Below are 12356 nucleotides of genomic sequence, written 5' to 3' on the forward strand. Positions count from 1 at the left end.
AGTCTTGCATATGGAATTAGCAGAATGCAAGATGCCATGAAGCCCAAAGGCTGCAGAATTTTTCTTGCAGGTAACTGGGTTTTTGTTGCCATCATTTGGAAGTAATAAGTCAGTTGCCTTTGTTTGTCTGACGTGAGATAAGCCATCTGGGGCAGTTGTATTTAAGCTTGTACCCAGGAATATTATCTCTTGAGAGGGTACTAGTTTTGATTTATTTTCGTTTACTGTGTACCCTAGGCAAATTAGTAATCTTTTTACAAATGCCAGATGCTTTAGTAGAATGTCCTTGCTCTCTGCTTGAATAAGGCAGTTGTCCAAGTAGGGATATATTTGAATTCCTCTATCTGCAAAATGCAATTACTGGTGCCAGGCATTTTGTGAAGACCCTGGGCGCAGTAGATAAACCAAAGGGCAGTGCAGAGAATTGGTAGTGCATTGAGCCAGCTATGAATCTGAGGTATCTTCTGCAAGATTGTCTGATTGGGACATACAGGTATGCCTCTTTGAGGTCCAAAGTTAAGAGCCAAGCCTTTTTGCCCAGCATGGGCAGAAGTTGCTGCAGTGTCAACATTTTGAATTTTGGAACGTCCAGAAAAGTATTTAGAATAGACAGGTCCAGTATTGGTCTCCAGGCTTTGTCCTTTCTGGGTACCAAGAAAAGTCTTGAGTAAAATCCTTGTCCCTGCTCTTGCTGTGGTACTCTTTGAATAGCCCTCATGTTCATGAGAGATGAAATTTGCTTTTCTGCCTCTGCCCATTGATTGTGTGGCAGGTCTGGCATGCCTTTTGCCTTTGGGAGGGTGTGAAAGTGGAACCTGTAGCCCTGAGAAACAATATTCAGTACCCATTTGTCCTGGGTGATCATGTGCCAATTTTGTGAGAAAAGTGCTAGCTTTCCCCCTAGGGGTGCTGCCAAAAGGTAATTCTTGGCATTGGCAGTGGGAAGTCACTGGGACTGTTTCCTATATGGTTGTGATTTGTCTTGTCCGCTTTTGGAGGCAGAAGCACCCCATTGTTTAGGCCTGTATGAGCCTTGGGCTGAGATCTGCCTCTAGGGCATCTGTATCTGCCTCTTTGTGGCCTGTCTGACACTGGAAAGGACCAATTCTTAGAAGGCCAGATCCTGCTAAATCTGGGTGGCTGAACCTGTAAGAAATCCTTTACTGTCTGCATAGATTTCGCTTTGTCCTCCATTTTCTTTAACACCTCTTCTGCCTTAACACCAAACAATTTATCATGCTGTAATGGAGCATCCAATAATTTAGCTTTAACATGATCAGACAGACTGTTCCTTTAATCAAGCATGCCTTCGAATGACAGAACCTGTAACTGCGGCCCTGCAAGAAGCCTCTAGTGAATCAAAACCACATTGCAAAGTATGCTTTCCCACTTGTTCAGCTGCATGCAATAAATCCTGCATTTCCTTGTTTTCAGGACATTCAGAGTTTGCCAGCATTTTCTGTTTTAGCAGAGACATTAGGTATTGCTGATATTTAAGCATGTGAAACTGGCAGTTTAAAGCCCTTACAGCTAAAGTAGCAGAGGTGTAAACTTTTTCCCCCATCTGTCCAGTGCTCTAGAATCCCTATCGGAGGGAACAGGGTTTTTTGCAGTGGAAGCCTTGACCCCTTTGGGACCGGGAGATATAGTTTCTGGGTCAGCAGCAGGGTTTTCATAAAGAAATTTATGCGAATCTGGAACCCTGTAGTACCTATCTGGCTTAACTGGTGCAGGGGGTAAAGAATCAGGAGACAGAATGGACTCAGAAATACATAATCTACAATGTCTAGTACAGGAGGAATAGCAAGAGGTCTGTGTTGAGGCAATAAAAGAAAGTCTCTGAGCCTTTTCTTGGATTCTGAATAATCTTGGCTCTCCCAGTGGAAATGCTCCCTCATGGTGTGCAGGGTTTCCCCAAAAGAATAGTCCTCAGGAGGAGAGACTGAAGGGATAGATTCTTCAGCATCAGAGTCCTCATAGGGAGGAAGAGAATATCCCTGTTCTGAAGAGGAACCAGATGAAATAGAAATCTGATCAGAGGAATCATAGTCAGTGTCTTGCCTAAGCCTTTTATCCGGAGGGGGATGGGAACCCCTGATCAAAGTAATAAAGTCCTCGGCCATTTTAAGCATCTGTTTCTTAGGCATGGATGACTGTCCAGGAGAATGCTGTACTTGTTTCTTTGTCTTTAAAGGTGTTTTAGACTTTGTCTTGGTTGCTGAAGTGGTCTTGATAGAAAGCTGTGTACGTCTGAAAACCCCCTCAGAAGCCGATGCCTGCTCAGCGGCTCCAGACCCATCTGAGGGAGTAGTTTCCGTAGGCCCAATACCTTGAGTTTCCAGAGGTCTAGTTGTCTCCACGTGGGAGTCGGAGGCGGCCTTTGGCTCTGAGGTAGCGGGTGTCCGGGGCTGCGAAAGCGCCTCACTGAGAACCGGCGACTGGCCTAGAAGAGGCTTCGTCTTTGGTTTTGGACCTCGGATGCCTGTCCTTTTCTTTTTCCTTGCGCTTTTTATAAACACTGGTCGTCGGCTGTTCCGACAAAATTATATAGTTAAACCTTCATCCAAAGTAATGGAAAATGAAATTGTACCGACGCTTAATAGTGCGTTGGTTAAATCTAGCACAAAACCGACAACTAGCAATGTTGTGGTCAGGGCCTAGGCAAGGAATACAGTAAGAATGAAAATCCTTATGAGGTATTTGCTTTCCACAAGAAATACAATTGTTAACTTTTACTGACATCGGTCTGGAGCAAGAAAAGTTTGCCGCAACGGGGTACTTAGCTTTATTGAAGACTTCGGATCTGAAATTCAATTTTGAAAATCTCAGGAGTCGGCCGACCGGCACTTGCGAACTGCTTTGGCTTCGGGCACCACACGGCAAAAAAGACTGGAGAAAATTACGTTGGCTGCATCTTATATACCCCTGGTGCACTGACGTCAGGGAAGAGGCGACAGCAACAGACGCCGGACCAGGACTTTGGAATTCAGGCCGACTGCGGGTAGCCTGCCAGCAGGATAACCCAAGTATAATGACTGCAACAGTGAAACACGAACATCAGCAATGGAGTAAGCAGTACCACAGCAAGTCAAATTCCAGCTCAGGCACTTGAATAATGGTGAATTAGCACACCTATTAAATATGGAAAACAGAAATAACACAAAAATATAAATGGTGTCAGATATCGAATGCATATTTAACTTATTTTGCCCATTATGTATTCCAGCGCACACAGATCTCAGCAGTCCCTGAATCTGACTCAAACTTCACTCCTAAAACCAGCAACTTTGGGAGAAAAGGTGAAGGAATAAAAGTAATAAATAACAATGATAACCATTAGAGTTATAGAGTGCAATTCTGGATTGCATTAATTTACTGGTTTGTGCTTTTTTTTTCTTTAAAAAAGCAGATGCATATCTGCACTGCTTTAACATATGTAAGTTGGCCCACACTAATGATAACACAGAAAATAAATACTCTTGAGGGAAAGTTCACCAAATATCAATAATGTTCATTAAGTATGCATCAACATAACTGTTGGGCCATGTACTATGGCAAAGGATTTTTTTTATACTGCCTGTCCCATGACTACTTCAAATGTATTCAGATGCCTACATTTAAGAAAGCATCATCCACACTTTCCAAAACTGGAGGAATAGCCAGAGGCTTTGGGAGTCATAAAAATTGTCTGGGACTAACTTGGGCCTCACTGAACTCTTCAACTGTCCATTAAAAGGTCTCTTGCATACCTATGATGTGTGTGCCCAGAAGACACATCCTTAAGTGGTAAGGCTAAAGAAAGGGTGTCCCTCAGGTACAAACTGGAAGCAAGAAACTGGAGACAAATGATTTACATAACCCAATTCCTTCATCTCAGAATTTGAGATATGTGAATATCTCTGAGGAGAGGCTCCCTTTTTAGTAGATGGAATTCCTGAATGTGAAGCCTCTTCAGAATTCGGCTGCCTTGGACTTTCAAAACTTGATGCAGTCTTCAGCTAGGAGAAGCTTTCAAAATGCTACTGCAGTCATGCACTTCACTAGACATAAATGACACAATAATTGACTGAAAGGAGAAACAATACAATCCTTGCTAAGGCATATTTGCTTTTATTACCTGCCCCAGGGTGGCAGAAACTAGATGAATACTACATCATTCTGTAAAAATAATACAAGCTTGCCCAACAACAAAACACTACTTTTATCAGTGGTAATGAAATCTATGAAATATTTACCAGGTGCATTTGCTTTCTGCACTTGGTTAAATTAAAATATCAACATAGCTAAAATGAATTTTGTTTACAGTCTGCCTTAAATGGAAAAGAAAACAAAGACATACAATTCTTCAGTCAGAGCAGATTTTTTTCCAAACAGGAAAACATGTCAAATGCAAATTTAAAAATAATTATAATAATACTAACAATAAGACATGCAAACACATTCATAGGTTCATAGGTTCATACTAGGCTATCTGCCCTAGGGCATTTATAAGCCTAGCCAGAGTGTGTATGGCTTTCGCCACCCATTTTAAATTAATTTTGCTATGCCCTTTTTCGAGGTTTGTATACTGCGCCTCTGTCTAACAGTGACACAGAAGTGATACCCGGGGTAAACCTACGATCTCCCATCCACTCATCAAGATTCCTCTTGAAGAGAGTCAATGAGGGACTCTGCCTAACCTGGACTGGGATTTTATTCCAGAGTGAAGGGAGCCTCTGGGTTATGAATCTGTCCCTCCAGCATGTCCTATTTATTTCAGTGCTGAGGTTTAAGTCCTCGGCGTAGCTCGATGGGATTTGGATTTTCTGAGGTGCAGCATGTCCATTAATTCCGGGTTGGACATGGCTTTATACGTCAGGCACAGATCGCCTCTGAGCAGGCGGTATGCCACTGAGTAGAGCTGGAGTTTTTTTAACCGGGCAGCATACGGCATCTGTTTGAGCCCCTTGATCCTCTTGGTGAGGTACTTTTGGGGTCTTTCCAGTTGCTGCAGGTGTCTGGTAAGGTACATCCCAAAAGGGTCATTGTACTCAATTATGGGCCTGATGAGGGATGAGTAAAGAGGCACGATGACCTCCCCTGATCTAGATGCGAATCCCTTCATGATTAGGTGGGCTATATAAAATGTTTTTCTAACCACTATTTCAGCCTTACTACAGGATATGTACCCAAAGAGTGGCATACAGCAACAGTGGTCCCTCTCCACAAAGGTGGTGCCTCAACGGATCCTGGAAACTATCGCCCCATAAGTCTCACTAGCTTGGTCTGCAAAGCTATGGAAAGGATCATCATGGGCCTTATAAAGATATTGGGGACCTACAGACACTGGATCCTACCCAGTTCGGCTTTGTTAAGGGCAGATCCTGCCTCTTAAACCTGGTCGATTTCTTTGAAACAGTCACCAAGGCCATTGACAAGGGGAAGGTGGTCCACACAGCCTACCTGGACCTCACAAAAGCCTTCGATACAATACCCCACTCGGGCATTATAGATAAGCTCACCAGCTTAAATATAACCCCCTATGTCACTAGATGGGTTGCAAACTGGCTCAAGGACAGAACCCACATGGTTAGAATAGCTGGAGCCATGTCAGACTCCAAACAGTTACAAGTGGCGTCCCACAAGGCTCAGTCCTGGGACCTCTCTTGTTCTGTATATATTTCTCGGAGGTACAGGCCAACATGGAAGGACTGTGGCTGACCAAGTTCGCAGATGACTGCAAACTGGGCGCCATAATAGACTCTCCAGCCGACACAAGCATCCTCCAAAAGGGCCTCATAGAAACAGACAACTGGTGCCAGAGCCATGGCCTCAAGCTAAACGCCAAAAAGTGTATAGTCATCCCCTTTGGCAAAAACAAAGTGCCCACAAATTACCACATAGGTGGTAATCCATTAAGTACAGAAGAAGTAATTAGGGACCCAAGTTGATAGCAATCTCTCATTTGACAACCACATTCAATTATTTCATCTACTTCGTTAAAATTGCTATAATTCTTTTTTAAACTTAAAAACTTTGCGAAGCAAGAGGCCATGCAGGCTTCTCACTGATTTTATTTCCTTCATTAAAAACCTGTTAACTTTTCAGGTATCCGTCATTCTTCAGTAAGTACAGGCAAGGTATATGCTGTTGTACAGTTTATCCTGACTACCACACAGTTGGGATTTATTCAACTCCACCCTGTCATGACCTCAAGGACTATAGTACATGGTAGCTTTTGTCGAGAGAATTTTTTTTGCAAAAGTACCCAAAGTGGACTTCTACTACCTTCCGTAGCGGACTACATTTACTCTGAGCTCTCTGCCATGACCTGCTTACCTCAAGTGAACCTACACAGAACAGTTCAAAGCCTCAGTGAAATATAAAAGTCCCTTTCACAGTGAAAAGTCAACGTTATGTAACAACTACTTCAGTTATGAAAATATGTATTAAGAAAAAACATACTGCGCCTACTAAAAGAAAATATGTATCCATCAAAATAATTTTTAAATTTTACCTTTTTTCACCATGATGTTCAAATTTAACTCGAACGTCATTCTGCAATTAAGAAACAACACTAATGTTAGCAAACATATGAACATAGACAAATTTTAAATTGTTCAGAGAACACCTGTCATGAATAACACAGTTCAGTTAAATCCCAAAAGAAAATGGATCAATTTGCTTACGGTCTCAATTTAATTTGAATCTCTGCCATCAGTAACATTATAGTTTTCCAAAATTATATACTCAAAATAATGAAGAAAACATGTAATTTACTATACGAAGGTCTATGTGGATCTAATCAGGGATACTTTGTAAGGCAGTGAACAAAGCAATACCAAATCTTAGATAATTTCTCAATGAACGGGCTAAAATAATACAAGAACAAAAGTAAAACTGCCTCTGCCCCCAGTCAATCTACATTCCTCACACCTGACAAAGACAATAGCACTGAGAGAGAGAGAGAGAGAGACACAACGATCGCTACATACTGAAGGGCCACCAAATTAAAAGGATAAAAAAAAAAAAAAGATTTACCAAGACTTTCTAAGATGGCTGCACACAGATAGCTCTCCAGGTGTGAAAAATAAGAAACTGAAAGATAAGGGCCAGGAACTCTGCCACTTTTAGTAAATTATGTTAATGGTTAATAAGTACACTGCCTGGATGGCAGCAAAGAAGAAATTAAGGCAACCTGAAAGAAGATAAACTAGAAATGGTGGAAAGAGAGCACGGAGTGAAAAGAATCATCTCTTCAGGAAAAGGCAGTTCAAGCTCCAACTCTGGTGCAAAATATGTCTTCCAGTGATCTAGCGAAAAAAAAAGTCAAATATGCACAGAGCTGATTAAAATAAATGAAACACTAAAGGAGTACATCAACTCAAATAACAAAAGGCAAAAAACATGGAAGAAGCTTTAAACAGATATTCACATAAGCTTAAAAAACTGCATAAAATCAGAGGTCGGAATGAAGAAAATGTTGGCAGAGTACGAGACTGTTTCAAAAAAAAAAAACAAAAAAAAAACGGTAGAGTCAGAGGACAGAACACGTAGGTAAAATCTGAGATTTTCTGCTGTACCAGAGAAACTAGATGGAACAGATATAAAATTTTATAAAGGCACAAACAAGTAACTGAACTGTTATTCCATAACAGGAACCGTTAATTGAAAGGGCACACCTTGTGTCTAGGTTCCAAATCTGGCCACAAGAAAAGCAGCCAAAAACTTTTCTAGCAAGGATGCAATCCTACCAGCAGGAACAGTCAATCCTTACAAAACTATAGAGTAGAATAACAGGTGTGCTGTACCTTTAAGAAGCATTTCCAAAGTCTGTGTGTGCATATGAACGTCAGGCACATGTTAGCTTCAGTGCATTTTGAAGGTGCAGCCAGAGTGTTAACATCTATGTGCATGATAGCTAGTTTGTTTATAAGTTAGTTACTTAGCTTAGTTTATAATATGTTTGTATATAATAAAGCTGCTTGAACAAGAACCCACAGGGTTCGCCTGTTTCTTCCTGACCTAGCAAGCGACATGGTGTCAGAACCAGGATGCCAAAGACTACTCTTCAGAGATAATGAAGGCAAACTAAGTGAACTGAGAGAAAAAAAGAGCCAGAAGCAAGCTAAAGAAAATACACAGGAAAGAGTTACTTATTAAAGGAGATAAAATGGAGCATTGCAAGGGCACAAAACACATTATTAAGCAAACGAATAGCACAGAAACATTTACTAAGCAAAAGGGAAGCATAAAAAAGCTCATTAATCAAATGAAATGTCTGAAACGAGATTATTTGATAAAACAAGTATCAGAAAAGTACACAAGGGGTTCAGAACTATCTCAGATTTGTAAAATTAGGATGTTTAACGTAAAACAAGCATGTCTAGAGTTAAAACAAGCACAAGAAAGTATAATGGACATGAAAAGAGATTAAATGGCCAAAACGAATATAACAGAAGGGGCAGAAAAGGGCACACTGAGCATAAATAAAGCAAGGCGACTGCATGTGTTTTGGCATAAATTACTACTTTGCATTGATTAAAGCCTTGAATAGCATAATTACAGTTATTCGACATATCTCAAAGTGTGTAAAAGTGCTTACAGTGTGTGTTTATTACTGTGCATTTATAAGAGTTTGTTGTGTGCAAAGTGCAACTATTTCGAGAAGTACAGTCAAATACAGTCATTTTGAAAAGTTTCTTGTGCATGGGGTGTGTATTTGCAGAATGTTGCCATTACAGAGTGCATCTTGCACTGTACAGAGTTATTTGGCAAAGTACAGCCTTTTTAGAAATTTCAGTGTGCTAGGTACAGTTATTCGCAAAGTGCAGTTATTTTGAAGCGTTTCTCACTCTGAGCTTTTTCTGCCCAGTTCATTCGCAAAGTATACTTATTTTGAAACAGTTTATCCACAAATTGCAATTACTTTGAAATAGTTTATTCGTAAATTACAGTTACTTTGAAATGTTTCTTGCCCTCAGCTTCTACTGCCCAGTTTATTCACACTGTGCAGTTATTCGAAAGGTTTCTTAACATGATGACAAATGACTTTTACAGTCAAATAATTTCAAGATAAATGGCTCGTACAGTAAAATAATTTCAAGACAAGTGATTTTTACAGTAAAGTGATTTCGGAGTATTCAGTGCCAAGGAGACTTATTTTGTAAAGTTCAGTTATACAGAGGCTGTGTTATTGCAAGTACTGGCACAAATTTCAAGCACATGTATGTGTGTATGTATAAGTGTGTGTGTGTTCGTGTATATTTGCAAGTCTTCACTAAGATATGTTAATATGGCAGACAGATTTCGCAAGCCACAACCACCTGTATTTGATCAGAATATTGCAGAGAATGGGAGAATTTTTGAGCAAGAGTATGATATATTTATACAAGCAGCTTATTCTGATAAAGATGCACACATCAGGGAATTCATTTTGCTAAACCTAGTAGGGTCAGAGGCCATTGAAAGGGAGTGTTCATTTGTATATGCACCAGCAGTGTGTGAAGGTGAAGGAGAAACTCATCGTATTGTTGTTCAGGCTGAATCAAGGGAAGACACAGAGTGTTGGAACAGCAAATACAGAGAAATGTGCAACCCCCAGACTAATGTTATATTAGAGAAGAATTTGTTTTACAGGAGAGATCAGAAGCGAGGGGAAACATTTGCAGCCTACATTACTGACGTAAGAAACAAAGCTAAAATGTGCAAGCTTGGCGATTTAAAAAAAGAAGTTATGTACTCACCATAACGTTCCATCTGAGTAGGCAAACTTCATTTGTCAGCAACCTGTGGGTTTCGAATCCAACACGGATCCGAGTCGGCAGCATACCAAGCAAAAGATCCAAGCTCCTCCCCCCTACCCATACTACACTGCAACCTCCTCCCAATCCTCAGATCGAGTTTGCCACTTCACACGTGACACTAACAAACTAAAAAACCTGAGACCCCTGAACCAAAGACAAACCTCAAGCTCGTGAACTCTGAACATAGAGCTCAGCAAAAATAATTGCCAAGGTAAGGGGGGAGGAGGGAGGGAGGGACAGTTGCTGACAAATGAAGTTTACCTACTCAGATGGAACGTTATGGTGAGTACATAACTTCTTTATCTGAAGTAGTTAACTTAATTTGATCAGTAATCTGTGGGACAGAGTCCCCAGCTACCCAAAATCTTGGGAGGTCCTTAAGGAAGGATATTCCGGAGCACTGCAGAGCCAAAGAAAGCCCTTCCTCTAGACACAAAATCCAGTTTATAATGAGTAAAAAAGGTGTGAGAGGACGCCCAGGTAGCCGCTGAGCAAATGTCATCCAGGGAAACTCTAGACCAGAATGCTGCAGATGTTGCCATAGAACATGTAGAATGAGCATGAACTCCTACTGGTTCTGGTAAACCAAGCTCGCTATATGCTTGTAGGATACAAAAGGGAAATCCACCTAGCGAGAGTCACCTTTGAAACTGGTTTCCCTAAAAAAGGCTTAGCAAAGGAGACAAAAAGTTGATCAGATTTACGAAAGATCGCCGTCCTGGGCAAATAAAAACGTAACTGCTTGTGAACATCCAGCAGATGAAGTTTGTATTCCCCTTTGTTCTGAAAATTAGGGAAAAAGACAGGCAAATTAATAGATTGATTAATTTTTGTCTCAGAAGCAACTTTAGGGAGAAAAGACGGATTAGTCCTGAGAGACGCACTGTCGTTACGAAACACAAGATATGGGGATTTCATACAAAGAGCCTGAAGCTCCGACACTCTCCTGGCTGAGGTTATAGCTACCAGAAAGGCAGTCTTCCATGACAAGAATTTTAAGTCAACTAATGCAGAGGGCTCGAAAGGAGGTGCAACTAAGCCCTGAAGAACTGCAGTCAGATCCCACGGCGGGGACGGATTCTTAATAGGAGGTCTCAGAAGAAAAGTGCCTTTCAAAAAAAATCTTACAAATTCTGGCAGCAGCGAGAGAGCCTAAATTGTCTCCTACATGGAAATGAGAAATAGCCGCCAGCTGGACCTTCACTGTGAAAGAGCTGGCTCCTTGCTGGAAGATAGGAGACAAAAAGTCTAATACCACTGGGATCGGAGCAGTAAAAGGATAGTACAGTTTTGTACCTACCATAAATGTAGATGTTCGAGTGCTCATACAGCTGCAGTCATAAAGTACAGTTTTCTACCTACCATAAATGTAGATGTTCGAGTGCTAATACAGCTGCAGTAATCAAAGATGGGTTTTCTGCCGTCAGGCGGTCCCCTCGGTCGGCCGAATTCCAAAGTCTTGGTCCGGCGTCGGTTGTCATCGCTTTCTCTTCTGACGTCAGTGAGGCCAGAGTATATAAGACACAGCCGACGCCATGTTCTTCAGTCTTTCTTGCCCCAGATGTCAGGTGCCCCCCGAAAGAAGGCAATACATAAATTATGCTTATATGCGTATACATGTAATGCAATATAATGCAAAAACAGTGGTTGCAAGCAAATAAACCTTAGAAGGATAACCCAGTCAGGCTGTATGAAGAGCTTGTTAGGCCCCATGCCTTTACCAAGTGTGGAAGGAGGGAGGGAAATCTGTACTGCAGCTGTATTAGCACTCGAACATCTACATTTATGGTAGGTACAAAACTGTACTATGTTCATCGTGCATACAGCTGCAGTAATCACAGATGGGTAGAATCCCAAAGCTACGCACAGGGTGGTAGGTACTAGGAGGAACTGGGTTGAGCCAGAATGCCCTGCAAAACAGCAGTGGCAAAGCCTGCTCTTGTTCTGGAATATAAAGGCAGGTGGTAGTGTTTTGTGAAGGTATGTACAGAACTCCAAGTGGCTGCCTCCAGAATATCTTTGGTAGGAACTCCTCTGAGGAAGGCTGTACAGGTAGCTGTGGCCCTGGTGGAGTGAGATCTGATACCTGTAGGAACAGATTTCCCATGATAGGAATAACAAAACTGTATGCAGTGGCCTATCCACTTTGAAATAGTCTGTTTGGAAACTGGCTTCCCTTGAGCCCCTACAGCATAGGACACAGAGTTGTTCTGATTTCCTGAAGGACTTTGTTCTGTCCAAATAGTACAGGAATGTAGCAGCCTTTCCCCTTTGTTTTGAGGATTGGGGTAAAAGGTAGGAAGGTGTATGGCTTGATTTAAAGCTACCCTAGATACCACTTTAGGCATAAATGATGGGTTGGTGCGAAGGGAGACCCTGTCCTGATGGAAAATGAGAAAGGGCTGCACCGCCATGAGGGCCTGTAATTCCAAAACTCTACGAGCTGAAGTGATAGCCAGAAGGAAGGCAGTTTTCCAGGACAAATATTGCAAATCTGTTGAGGCAGCTGGTTCAAAAGGAGGCAATGTTAATTTTTCTAGTATGTAATTAAGATCCCAGGCTGGTATTGGT

General features: G+C 41.5%; 1 protein-coding gene across 2 annotated transcripts in view; it reads right to left on the reverse strand.

The window, feature by feature from the left end:
• Window positions 1-12356, reverse strand: part of MAP3K2 (mitogen-activated protein kinase kinase kinase 2) — a 2021635-nt gene that overhangs the window by 1320172 nt on the left and 689107 nt on the right. For both annotated transcript variants that reach the window (XM_044075108.1, XM_044075107.1), the window contains exon 6: window positions 6497-6537. In XM_044075108.1, coding sequence (XP_043931043.1) covers window positions 6497-6537 — 41 coding nt within the window. The remainder of the gene's footprint in view (window positions 1-6496; window positions 6538-12356) is intronic.

This window comes from Protopterus annectens, chromosome 6.part0 (assembly GCF_019279795.1).
Source record: "Protopterus annectens isolate FY-2018-M chromosome 6.part0, PAN1.0, whole genome shotgun sequence".
NCBI classification, from domain to species: Eukaryota; Metazoa; Chordata; order Ceratodontiformes; family Protopteridae; genus Protopterus; species Protopterus annectens.